The 13302-nt window shown below is 51.8% G+C and overlaps 2 protein-coding genes across 2 annotated transcripts in view; one reads left to right on the forward strand and one right to left on the reverse strand.

The window, feature by feature from the left end:
• Positions 1-10840, forward strand: Selenoo (selenoprotein O). The gene is made up of 9 exons (XM_032919354.1): positions 1-595; positions 3543-3746; positions 4851-5037; positions 6332-6462; positions 7072-7349; positions 9084-9228; positions 9774-9959; positions 10084-10240; positions 10329-10840. The coding sequence occupies exons 1-9, from the start codon at positions 39-41 to the stop codon at positions 10482-10484; spliced, it is 2001 nt and encodes a 666-aa protein (XP_032775245.1). The 5' UTR covers positions 1-38; the 3' UTR covers positions 10485-10840.
• The window catches only part of Tubgcp6 (tubulin gamma complex associated protein 6), a 20640-nt gene continuing 16902 nt past the window's right edge, over positions 9565-13302 (reverse strand). Inside the window, exons 17-26 of the mRNA XM_032919370.1 lie at positions 13082-13140; positions 12789-12942; positions 12539-12707; positions 12323-12464; positions 11911-12105; positions 11700-11832; positions 11367-11580; positions 11085-11284; positions 10895-11003; positions 9565-10854 (exon numbers count right to left, since the gene is read on the reverse strand). Coding sequence (XP_032775261.1) covers positions 10912-11003; positions 11085-11284; positions 11367-11580; positions 11700-11832; positions 11911-12105; positions 12323-12464; positions 12539-12707; positions 12789-12942; positions 13082-13140 — 1358 coding nt within the window. The 3' untranslated portion in view covers positions 9565-10854; positions 10895-10911. The remainder of the gene's footprint in view (positions 10855-10894; positions 11004-11084; positions 11285-11366; positions 11581-11699; positions 11833-11910; positions 12106-12322; positions 12465-12538; positions 12708-12788; positions 12943-13081; positions 13141-13302) is intronic.

Genomic DNA, 13302 nt, shown 5'->3' on the forward strand with positions numbered 1-13302 from the left:
TTCCGGTCGGGGTGAGCAGGCTTCCGGCGACGCGGCGAATGGCCTCTTTCAGGGCCGCGTTCGGGGCCTCGCTCGCGGTTGCCCGAACCCGGCCACAGTGTGTCGGCCTCGAGCTTCAGTCGTCCGCGCCCTGGTCCGCCTGGGCTGCTGCCATGGAGCCCAGGCCGCGTTGGCTGGCGAGGCTGCGCTTCGACAACCGTGCGCTGCGTGCGCTGCCGGTAGAGACGCCACCGCCCGGGCCGGAGGACTCCTTGTCCACCCCGCGTCCGGTGCCGGGAGCCTGCTTCAGCCGTGCACGGCCGGCCCCGCTGCGGCAGCCACGTCTAGTGGCGCTGTCAGAGCCCGCACTGGCGCTGCTGGGGCTCGAGGTCAGCGAGGAGGCCGAGGTCGAGGCCGAAGCTGCGCTCTTCTTCAGCGGCAATGCGCTGCTGCCGGGCACCGAGCCCGCCGCGCACTGCTACTGTGGACACCAGTTCGGTCAGTTCGCTGGGCAGTTGGGCGACGGTGCCGCCATGTACCTGGGCGAGGTGTGCACAGCGGCCGGCGAGCGCTGGGAGCTGCAACTCAAAGGCGCCGGCCCCACGCCCTTCTCCAGGTGCCGAAGTCCCGGGAGTTCCCAAGCGATATACCCTTCTGCGCGCGTGGGGAAAAGGAAAGGTGCTCAGTGGCGTTTTCGCCCTTGTTGGGGCAGCTGAACGCCCAGAAAAGCTCCGTGAAGGGATTAGGACCTAGGCGGAGCGTCTTTGCAAAGGATTTTGTGGAGGAAGGCAAAGAAGCAGGCAGGAAGTGCCGGTTGGCAAGATGGAGAAAACACGAAGTTAGGGCCTGGGCTTACTTTCTAGCTGACACTCAGAGAGATCTCCATCTACCAGTTCTGTCAGGTGGAGGGGAACACACTTCTAATGGCTCTCCGTTGTGTTTTCCTAAACACACCGCGGACTTTGGAGCCAGTTCCAGGAACGATGCTGTTTGCTGAACATCTTGCCCAGAGACTGTTTTTTCAGAAGCAATGTGTTAACTGGTGTCCAGGCCTATTTTCTGGAACCGTACTTAAGCAGTATGCTTCCTCAACTTGCCCAACCTCTAGAAGACCCTTTTTATGCACCGTCTAGGGACTCGGGACACAATCTGTTCCCGTATCCACCTTCTCTGTGACCATTCTCCCAAGCCTGTCAGTTCTAACCAGGTGTGTGTGTGTGTAGTTCTCAGGTTCCAGTGGGGAGTATCACAAGTGTCTAAGACGGTCCTGGATCCAAAAACCATACAGGCCCAAAGGAACAACCTCCTTCTTCCTCATCCTCAATTTTTTGTACATTGGTGTTTTGCCAGTATTTGTGAGAGTGTTGGATCTCCTAGAACAGGAATTACAATTGTGGGCTGCCATGTGGGTGCTGGGAATTGAACCTGGGTCCTATAAAAGAGTAGCCAGTGCTCTTAGCCACTGAGCCATTTCTCTAGCCCCAAGGAACTCTTTTTTTTATTTATTTATATATATATGTAAGTACACTGTGGCTGTCTATAGACACACCAAAAGAGGGCATCGGATCCCATTACAGATGGCTGTGAGCCACCATGTGGCTGCTGGGAATTGAACTCAGGACCTCTAGAAGAGGAGTCAGTGCTGAGCCATCTCTCCAGCCCAAGCAACTTAACTAAGTCCTGCCACCCAGGTATGGACAGCACTTAGGGGACTCTATTTTATACTACATGATTTATATTGTTTAGATGCTGGTTAGATGACTAAGAAACAGTACATTTGGCTTCTCATCCTTCTGCCAGCCACTAACATGCCAACCATGACATGTTGACGCCAAGCTGTCTTCATTCCTCAGAATAGTTCTTCTTTATCTTCCCACCCCCAAGCCAAACTTATGGTCTTATCTGGCACCCTGCTGCTCACCTGGACCAACCTTCTCAGAGGCTCTTGGAAAGGAGCAGATGCCATACATTCCAGAGCTCATTTTGTGAGCAGCCTTAAACTTGCATTTTGATAATTTATGTTCACCAGTTACCAAAGGAAAAGAAAAAAATCCTTGTTAGGATAGTTTGTTATTGAAAGGCTTTCTTATATTTAAATATCTTGCTGCTAAGAATCAAATCCAGAGTCTCATGTGTGCTAGGCTACTACTGAACCACATATCCAGCAGTGAAAGGTGCTTTTTTAAAAATGTCATATGCATCAGTGATTTGCCTGCATGTGTGTGTGTGAAGGTGTCTGTTCCCCGGAACTGGAGTTACAGTTGTGAGCTGCCGTGTGGGTGATGGGAATTGAACCCGAGTCCTGTTACACACAGCAGTGCTCTTGACCGATGGGCCATCTTCTCCAGCTTAAACAGTGCTTTTTATAATTCTTGACTTATTTTTAGTTGATCAGCTAAAATGTTTGCTTGAAGTCAGGGATCCCTTTGACCCTTGCTTAGGTCTCATCCTTGCGTGTATGTCAGGGTCTCTCATCTCTACACTGTGCCAAGATTTGAGGCTGGGGTTGGAGGTGGTTGTAGAGCCCTGAGATGGGTAAGTGGGTTCTGCTCTTAACGAGACTCCAGCCAGGTTAGCATAGACTATGTTGTGCTGTTTTCCAGACAGGGGCTTACTACATAGCCCTGGGTGTCCTTGAACTTGCCATATAGACCAGGTAGGCCTTGAACTTACAGAGATCCATCTACCTCTGCCTACCAAGTGCTGGAATTAAGCACACATACCTCCACACCAAGCTTGGTCTTAAACTTTTGATCTTTCTGTCTTCCATGTACTGGAATTACCGGGCTGTATGTAAGCAGCGTGCTCCATGAGTTCGGTCAGTTCCAGGCAAGGTCCTCTATCGGTTCGGGTACCTAAGACATTATTACTCCTGCAAGGAAGAGCTATGGATACAGCCTGGCCAGGTAGCCACTGTGCTGGGCATCCAATGTTATACCATATTCTGCTAAAAACAAAACAGGTCCAGTGCATAGGAAGAATTCAAGTACAAAAACTACCCATAAAATGTAGATTTCTGTTGGGGATTTAGCTCAGTGGTAGAGCGCTTGCCTAGCAAGCACAAGGCCCTGAGTTCAGTCCCCAGCTCCGGAAAAAAAAAAAAAATGTAGATTTCCTGCTTTATCTTGTTCTGTAGGTCCCTGTGACTGGTGGCTCAGACCTTACTGAGTCTACCAGCCAGACATAGGCATGTGGTCATGTAATTTTGTTTCCTTTAGGGGTGTGACACGTGCAGCATGTCCAGGAACTGCTTGTCACAGCACTACCCACTGTGTTCCCCTTTGGGTTTGAACAGCCTGTGTGCTCTGAGAACTGACGGTGTCTCCTCACTGCAGATAGTGCTGGTGGGCATGCTGCATTAATTGCTATAGGAATTTTGTACAACACCTGTGAGGACAAAACTGCAGCCTTAAGGGAGTGAGGGTGGGGGGGACTTGAGGAGGGACAGGGAAAGTGTCTCTTCACCTGGCCTTAGTCATGTGATGGATACACCAAAGCTCTTGGGAAACTTGGTTCAGAATAACCTCTTCCTGACCAGCTCCTTGGCCTGTGTTTGGTTTCAGACAAGCTGATGGTCGCAAAGTCCTGCGGTCAAGCATCCGTGAGTTCCTGTGCAGTGAAGCCATGTTTCACCTGGGGATCCCCACCACGAGGGCCGGGGCCTGCGTTACGTCTGAGTCTACAGTGATCCGAGACGTGTTCTATGATGGTAATCCAAAATATGAAAAGTGCACGGTTGTGTTGCGTATAGCTCCCACTTTCATAAGGTAATGCTGGGGGCCATGAGGCCTGTCTACATGCACTTGCTCACAGATCAGACGAGGTCCATGCTTGTGCAGTCAGAATGTTGAGCCAGCTCCTATACAAGCAGCAGCACCTGGCTGTGGTCAGGAGTTAGCCCCAGATGCCTCCTAATGCCCCTTGACTAAGAACTACCTAGAACTTCCAGAAGGAAATGGCTTCATTAGTGTCACCATAAGTGGGCTCCTGTAGCCTTTTTCTTAATCATGTAGTGACTAGCTCATTAGCCTGGTCCTTTCTGCACGCTCCTTCCTGTCTTGTCGTCACCTTAGCTTAGTGTCCAGCCCTGCAGGGGCTGTGTGAACAAGGAGGTGGCTGGTGTGACCCTAGGAGTCCCCATCCTGTGCACCCAGGCTAGTCTGCCATCAGGTACTCACCACTCACACCACACATGGCCAGCAAGAATGGAAAGGGGTCAAAAATGGTAACTGCTGCACTGTAGAGGCCCTTTCCCCTGACCCAGGTGACTTTAGAGGTCATCGGGTGCCTTTGTACAGCATCGATAGCACCACTGCCCTCTGCCCTCTGATGATTGCCAGCATCAACCCAGTTACAGTTTTTAAAAAATGTCAGCTGGGTGTGGTGGTGCACACCTTTAGTCCCAGCACTCGGGAGGCAGAGGCAGGTGGATCTCTGAATTTGAGGCCAGCCTGGTCTACAGAGTGAGTTCAAGAACAGCCAGGGCTACAGAGAAACCCTGTCTCAAAAGAAAAGGCTCCACTCATGACTGATGTCCCTTGTGGGATGGCCAACTGGCTGGGACACTGACACTTGTACATACTTCCTGTGGTAGAGCCAGCCTTGGTTGTCCTCACAATGTGTGGAGTATCCACAATCCTGTGTGGAGTTGGAGCTGGCAGAGTAGACAGTCATGGTGGTTTCTCGGCCTGATGACTCTCCCAACATCTGGAAACTGGAGGCTTATTGGCTGACAGTTGGCCAAATTGAATCCTGTCTGTCACTCCCATCTGGCAATGCTCTCCCATTCTCTGGCCTACAGTCTTGTGGCCATGGTGATTTTCTTTTCCTCACAAGGTGTGATCCATTGAACACTGGGGTCTTTCCTGCAGATTCGGCTCCTTTGAAATTTTTAAGCCTCCTGATGAGCTCACAGGGCGTGCAGGCCCTAGTGTAGGACGAAATGATATCCGAGTGCAGATGCTTGACTATGTCATCAGCTCTTTCTACCCTGAAATCCAGGCTGCCCACACCTGCGACACAGACAACATACAGAGGAACGCTGCCTTTTTCAGAGAGGTAGGCAGAGGTTCCCCACTGGCCACGGGTTGAGTTCGCCTTGCAAATATAGTCACGATGACCAGGGACAAAGGGTTTTATCAGGTGTCCCTGAACTTTTCTGTTCGTTGTTCCTGCATCCAGGGCCCATCATCTCCCACAGCCACATGACCTGGGCAGCCTGGAGGTACTTAGGGGCTTTGTTGTTTTCAGTTTTACTTAGTAGCATTGGAACTTCTATATGTAGACCAGGCTGGCTTCAGACTCAAAGACCTACCTGCCTCTGCCTCCTGAGTGTTGGAATTAAAGGTGTGTGTCACTAAGACACCGCGGTGCTGAGTGGGCTAGTCTTAGAAGGAAGGATACACAGACAGAAGCACTGTTGAATGCTGGATTCCTACTGCATGGGTCAGTGACCTTAACCCAGCATACTCACCTGCTGTCTCAACTTGGGGGGAAAAGAGCTGTGGACTTTCCCAGCAAGGGCTAGCCATAGCCCTGTTTCTGTGTGGCTTGTATTCTAATACACGTGACTGCTGCTGGTCAGCAGACTATCCCAAGCACATGTCCGTGCGGTTGCACATGGGTCCACACTAGGTTACTCCTATTTCCCACCTCTGGCCCAGGGGCTGAAGATGTGGTGTGACAGCAGCCACAGAGCAGGAGGAGCTGAGGCTGAGCTCTATGCTCGCACACAGAAACAGATGGGTGATCTGATCAGCATACACCACCCCTATAAGCTTCTGCTTTACAACTATACTACCTGGTCCCTGGGAGCTCCTATGCTCCTTATGAGGTGAGGCACAAAAGGCCACTTGCTTGGGCAGTGGGAGCTGTGATTCAGTTCTGTACTTGGGACTCCTTCTCTCCAGGCTACACTGGGACCTTATGTTCAGGGGCTGTCTCTGGTTGGGTCACTGGATGAGCAGTTGTTGGCATTACCCTGTATCTCCCAGGATGGAGATAGACTAGCAGGTCTTAGGAAATATCATTCTGGACCAGGCTGCCTAACAGTGTGATGTTCCCCCAATATTGTTATCAGGTCTTCTTCCTGGGACTTAAGTCTGTGTTGCTGGTTTTTATGGCTTACCCAAAATTAGTAGTGTTGAAAAGAATAGTGGTAGAAATGGGACTTAAGCCCATATAAACCAACTCACCCAAAACATACTCTGAAACACTGAGTGGTAAAGGGATCACAGAGGGCCCTGCACTGAGGACCACTTACAGAAAGTCCACTGGAATCCAGGAGGTGCACTGCACTGGGGTGTTCTGGCCTGAGTAAGGGCAGGTGGGCAGCAGCTCTGCTCTGCTCTAGGTGACAAGGCGAACAGCACGGATGGTGGCTGAATGGCAGTGTGTCGGCTTTTGCCATGGAGTGCTCAACACTGACAACATGAGCATCGTGGGCCTCACGATCGACTATGGACCCTTTGGCTTCCTGGACAGGTAATGCCCCCAGGGTTGGAAGTGATGAACCTTCTGCTTGTTGGCCACCTAGGAACTGGTCCCTGTGAGGGACAGATAACCAACAGCAGGGGGTCATGGGTATGGGAGAGGAACAGGGAACAGTGTGGTGCTTGTGTCTCTTTTTAATGTTTTCTTCTCAGCAGCGTCTGGTCAGCCAACCCTACAAGCAGAAATCAAGTTTGTTTTGGAACTTATCATGTAATCCGGGCTGGTCTTGAACTTGTGATCCACTTGCCCCAAGCTCCCTGATTTGATAGGTTTATAGGAGCACGCTATCATACTTTGCCTCCCTGGAGTGTTTTGAACAAAAAAGTGACCTTTTAGCAAGTTAGAACAAGTCCCTCCCCTGCCAGGCTCTAAATGGATTAAAGAGGTGGGGTGGGGTGATGGCATGGAGGAGAGAGGACTCTACCTGGCCTAAGGCAGTCTGGGTCTCAAGCAGTTTCCTCCCTGGCCTCAAGGCAGAACTGTTATGTAGGCAAAAGCCACTCTAAAACACAGCGATGGTGTTGCTACAGGGGAGGTCACCAGCCCTCCTGCAGCCTGCTTTCTCTACTCGTCCTCTGATAGCACTTCTTTGTGTGGCAGGTATGACCCTGACCATGTGTGTAACGCCTCTGACAATGCCGGGCGCTACACATACAGTAAGCAGCCGCAGGTGTGCAAGTGGAATCTGCAGAAACTAGCTGAAGCCCTGGAGCCTGAGCTGCCGCTTGTGCTAGCTGAGGCCATTCTCAAAGAGGAGTTTGACACAGAGTTCCAAAGGCACTATCTACAGAAGATGCGTAAGAAGCTGGGCCTTGTTCGTGTGGAGAAGGAAGATGAGACACTTGTGGCCAAACTTCTAGAGACTATGCATCAGACTGGTAAGCCTCAGAACCCTGTCACTGTGGGAAAAGACTTAGTGTTCCCCGTGTCATTTCTAGGTGTATAACTCAGTGGCCCTGAAGGCAGTCCCAGTTCCCCAATTGAAATTCTGACTGCTCTAAATACTCTCCATCTACCTCCCCCAGTGCCACCATTCTGATTTCTGTGAATCTGACCACCCTAGGAACCTCAGTAGAGAAACTCCATAGGATTCATGTATGACTGGCTTATTTCACTACCCAGAAGATTCCTAGGTCCTTCCATGTTGTAACATGTGTCTGAATTTAACTCCACTTTTAATACTGACTATCTAGTTCATAGTAGCCCCTCAAGGTTTTTAACTCTTACCTACAGTGCTACTTTGAACTGTGCACAGTTACAGTCTGGTTTGAGCCCTGCTTTCAGTCCTTACAGCACAGAGTTAACAGGATTACTAGGTCATTATCCAGCTTCCCTCTGACCGCTCTGGATTCAGCACTGTATTGAGTAAAGTAGCTAACATGAGAATCCGTGCGTGTTTTGTTCCTGGAGACAGTATAGCCCAGGCTGGCCTTGGACTTGTGCTCTTCCTCCTGAAGGCTGGGATTACATGCCCAGCTTGGTTTGTGCCTGTGTTAGCATGGCTGCCTCAGCCGCTTCCTCGTGAGGCAGGGTCTCTAGGTGGCTCTGGTTGTTCTAGAACTCAGCATACACCAAACTGGCGCTGAGCTCAGAGATCCGCCTGCTGCTAGTATTAAGGGCATGAACTACACTGCCAGAGCCGCTTTAGATCCTGTTTGCATGGATGTTTTTCTCTTCATTTCCCACACTCAGATCTAAAGCAGGCCTTTCAGAGACAGCAGTAAGGCTGAATCACATATTTTTTTCCACCTGTCAACCTGCTTCTCCATTGCTGGTGGACAGAATCCATTTACAGCAGTCACAATTCCTGATGAGTCTGCTTTCTGTAAGCTGTTTGGTTTGGTTTTATTTTTTCGTTTTTCAAGACCAGGCTGGCCTTGAAATTCAAAGATCCAGCTGCCCCTGCTGCCCAAGTACTAAAGGGGAGTACCACCACCGCTAAGAATGAGGCTGGGCGGGTTGGGGATTTAGCTCAGTGGTAGAGCGCTTGCCTAGGAAGCGCAAGGCCCTGGGTTGGGTCCCCAGCTCCCAAAAAAAGAACCAAAAAAAAAAAAAGAATGAGGCTGGGCTGTAGTGACACACGCCTTTAATCCCAGCTCTTGGGAGGCAGGAGCAGGTACATCTCTGTAAGGTCAAGGCCATCCTGGTGTACAAAGCAGGCCAACCAGGGCTACCCAAAGAAACCCTGTCTTATAACAACCAAAAGAAAAGAAAAAGTCATTGTGTGCACACTTCAGTATACATTGTAGAGCTATAGGGGCAGAAGGACAACTTGCAAAGAACTTACTTTTCATGATATGTGTCTTGGAGATGAAGCCTGGGCCAGTACATGTGGCATCAAGCACCACACCCATCACGCAAACTCACCCGCCCTCGTTTGCGTTCCCTCCTATATACTTACTGCTCAGGAGGTGCACTGAGGATGGTTGCCAAGTCAAGCTAGTAAGAGCCACAGTGTATCACGGATGTGTCCAGAGGCCCTGGGCAGGCACTGTGACCGAGGGTCCAGTGTCAGTCCGTTTTCCAGGTGACCTACAAGGACCATCTAGGGAATGGGTGGGAGGAGTAGGGGCCAGCACGTGCCCCTGGCGCCTGAGCAGCTCACTTTTTAGGCGCTGACTTCACTAACACCTTCTGTGTTCTGAGCTCCTTCCCGGCTGAACCGTCAGACACAGCAGAGTTCCTGACCCAGCTGACCTCCCAGTGTGCCTCTCTGGAAGAGCTAAAGCTTGCCTTCAGACCCCAGATGGATCCCCGGTAAGTACATCCTCACAGTTGGTTTTCAGAAGGGGAGCAGCAGGGAGATTGGAGACTGCCAGTCAGAGTGCTCCCCAAGTGCACCTGGGGCCCTTGGCAGCTACTCCCTTCCTGGGCATGAAATGCAGTAAGGTCACATTTCTGCAGCATTGAGGACCAGGACACTAACAAAAAGAAAGCAGGGCATTGGTGGACTGGAATGGAGATGCGAAGCAGACAGTGCCTTCCCACACTATAGCCTACAGGGTGTGCACACTATGTCCAGTGTGCTGCATTCATCTAAGAAGGGATATGGGAAATGGTGGCTTACAGGCTTTCAAATAACAACCCAGAGGCTGGTTATGAAAAAAGGAATTTAGTAGGGAATGGAGCAGTAACCATCAAGAGGAACTGGCATTTGAGATTTGTAGAAACATACCTAGGAGAGATGGTCCCCTGACCTAACTAATTTCCGGGTAGGTGTGTAGGAATTTGGGAAGTTGCCTCAGCACCTAAGTCATGGGCTGCCCCTAGCTGAGGTACTTCCCGGCCACCCCTCCCTGCAGGCAGCTCTCTATGATGCTGATGCTGGCACAGTCGAACCCACAGCTCTTTGCACTCATTGGCACTCAAGCAAATGTCACAAAGGAGCTGGAACGTGTGGAGCATCAGTCACAGCTAGAACAGCTGAGCCCCTCTGAACTGCAGAGCAAGAACAGAGACCACTGGGAAACCTGGCTACAGGAATACAGGTAGGCAGCCCTCAGGGTCACCTGTACTGGCTTCTTGATACAATGGCCACCTTACAAGGTGGCTGCAGATGGCCCCGAATTGGGGGCATGGCACATGCTGTTCTTTGGAAAAATTTGATTCCAGAGAGCGTCTGGACAAAGAGAAGGAGGGTGTCGGAGACATTGCTGCCTGGCAGGCAGAACGTGTACGCATCATGCATGCCAACAACCCCAAGTACGTCCTAAGGAACTATATTGCACAGAAAGCCATTGAAGCTGCAGAAAATGGAGACTTTTCAGAGGCAAGCACACACCTGTGCCTGTTACCCTTCCTGTCTTGGACATGCCATTAGATACGCTCCTCACCGAGTTTTCTCACCTATCCTCTAGGTGCGACGTGTCCTGAAGCTGCTAGAGTCTCCTTACCACAGTGAAGAGGAGGCCACAGGCCCTGAGGCAGTGGCAAGGACCACTGACGAGCAGTCTTCCTACAGCAGCAGGCCTCCACTCTGGGCAGCAGAACTCTGCGTAACATGATCCTCATAAAGGCCTCGGTGGCTCCACATGTCTGGAGTCTCCCGAGGCCTCCCCAGTGCTGCTGAGCTGCTGAGACCACTGGGATGCCTGTCCTCACGGTCTCTCCATGACGGCAGAGGTCTCCAGTCAAAACCTGACCCATCTCTGTCTGATACTACCTCAGCAGTACTGCCCTGGTCTAGCATTCAAGATGCCCCCAGCACAGTGCTTCATGCTAGGATATCAGTCCCGTGTTTAAGTAGTGCAGACAGGCCTAAGTAAGTAAGCCTTGTGACCTGCTTGTGCATCTTGCCCAAAGGGCAGGGGTGGGCCTCACACCTGTTGAATCTCCCAGGGCTCTAAATAAAGCAGCTTCCTCAGGTCTATCTCTGTTCACTGCCTTGGCCCTCGCCCCATCCAGGTAAAAGGGAATGCAGCGCCATGGTCCTGTCTGTCCTCAGGAGTCCTGGTAGTAGTTGTTGAAGTTGATCCGAAGCAAAAAGTCTTCCAGGTGGGGCTGATAGCCTCTGTTCACCAGCTTGGTCACTACTGGAGAGGCATTCAACTCTCAGGCTCCTGCCTGCCCTGTGCCTGGCCACCCCAGCAGCCCAGCCCAAAAGGAGGGCTTACCTTTGAAGAGGAAGTGGGAGTAGTACTTGAAGGTGCTGTAGGACTGCTGCATGAGTGGGAAGTTGGGGTGCTCGGCACCACGGGGGCCGGTAGCCGGGCCCCAGTTCTGAGAGATGAGCTGGCTTCGGAACTTGAGCACCAGGCTGAAGATGCTATGGATGATGTTCATGACAGGTGCTGCCTTCTCGGTCAGTAGGCCCCTAGGGAAGGGTAGAGCTGCTGGTGGCCTGCCCAGTCTGACCATAACACACCCAAGTCCAGGTGCCTGCCTGCCTGACTCACCTGAAAACAGCCCTGTGCAGGTACTCGGCATGGGCCCGCTGAATCTCCTCCAGGTCGCCCACCACAGCTAGACGGGCTCTGAACTCACACCAGCTGACGTGCAGGATCTGGTTAGCAATGTAGCCCTGGATGACTTTCACAAAATGCTGCATCTCATGCTTAAACAGCTGCAGCTGTCGGAACTGCACTGAGCCAGCTGTGTGGCTCACTAGGGCTAGGGAAGAACAAAGAGCTTAAGCCGCAGCCTGAAGCCACATATATAGGTAGGATTCACCACATATATAGGTAGGATTCACCACATATATAGGTAGGATTCACTTGGCCAGGCCTCACCTGTGCGCTTGAGGTGGAAGCAGATGTCTTTGAGTGTCCACATCATGAGCTTCAACTGCAACAGGAAGGAGAAGATCCCACTGTACTTGTTCAGGCAGCTCTCGGTGATAACAATGTTGAGGGGCCAGTCGACCTGTTCAGGAAGCCCTACTTAGTATATACAACTTTAGGATACACCTCCCCTGTACACCCATGGCAGGACACTGCTGACCTTGTACCTGAGCTCCAGGCAGCTCAGCACATCTGGGGCGTTAGGGGCAAACACCTCAGGCAGGTACTTGAGGGCAAAAGACAGGTTGGTAGCATGTGGGGTGTCCCCGTGGAGGCTATACTGCAGTGCCTTGCTCAGGATGCTGTTAAGGACCAGTGGGTTGAGCAGCTCTCCAGGCGTCTGCCCAGCCCCTAGCTAAAGAAGTCAAAAGAAAATGTTTCAAAGACTCCCAGGTTTGGGCCCTGCCCCTCCCTACTTGTCCAGCAACCCATGTTCTGCCTGAGCAGCACTGTGTCACCATGTTGCTAGGGACTATGACATGTTTGGGTAGGCTTGAGGCCAGGAGTCAGCCACACCCTACCCACAACACCTCTACTGGCCAACTGATCCCAACTGCATGTCTTGGAACTACCTTCTCAAAAAGCAGGTCACTGAGGGACTGAGCGAACTCTCCATCCTCCATCAGCAGGAAATGCCGCAGTGCCTCAAAGTGTGTCTCCAGGTGCAGCTCCACAAAGAAGTAGTCAACGGCAGCTTTGTTGACCAAGCTAACACTGGTGAGGGAGAGCTGGAGTTAGAGCAGAGGCAGGAGAGCAGGCTGCTGCAGTTGGGCAGTGGAGGCACTCACTGGGCAGCCAAAGGAGCCATGAGGGAGCGCTTCATAAGCACAGGCAACGTCAGCAGCTCACTCAGCTGCACTGCACTCTCATCCACTGCTGACTGCACTTGGGGGTCAACAGGGAAGGCGAAGGCCCGGGGAAGCATGTGGTGTACCAAGTGAGCCACGGGAGGCTCCGCTGTGGGAAACAAGACTTAAGCTCAGGGACACTGCCCAGAGCGTCCCAGCCCCACCCGCCCACTGTGCCCGGCCCACTCACACATGGACTCGTAGCTGTCCGGGTACTGCTCCAGGCGGTACAGTTTCGTGAGATCTGCCAAATAGGCTTGCTCCTTGTCCCAGCGTCTGGCCTCCTCCGCTTCTGTGCTTGGTACCTCCTCACTAGGACCTGGGCTACTGGGGAGTGTGTCTTCCTAAAAAGAAGCCAACCTCAAAGAACTGCATCCTTACACAGTACACTACTCTCCCCTCTCCTCCCCCACTTTGCTTGTGCTGAGAAGGAAATAGGCAAATGGAAACCATGTGGTGACGTTTCATGCGTACTCCCCTAACCTGTGGGCTTGAAGGTAAACATGGAGAAAGGTCTTCAGCATCCCTATTCCTCCTTGGGCCTAAATAAACAGAAAATAATGGGAAGAGGGCCATTAGTAGCCAGTGTCTGCTTGAAGAGACCTAGTGAGACTGTCAGAGAACCCCTCCAGCCCCCCATCCCCACCCCAACAGCAACTCGATCCAGGCTAACAGACAAGGATCACAGAGGACAGAGACACTGC

Source organism: Rattus rattus, chromosome 1, assembly GCF_011064425.1.
Source record: "Rattus rattus isolate New Zealand chromosome 1, Rrattus_CSIRO_v1, whole genome shotgun sequence".
Taxonomy (NCBI): Eukaryota; Metazoa; Chordata; class Mammalia; order Rodentia; family Muridae; genus Rattus; species Rattus rattus.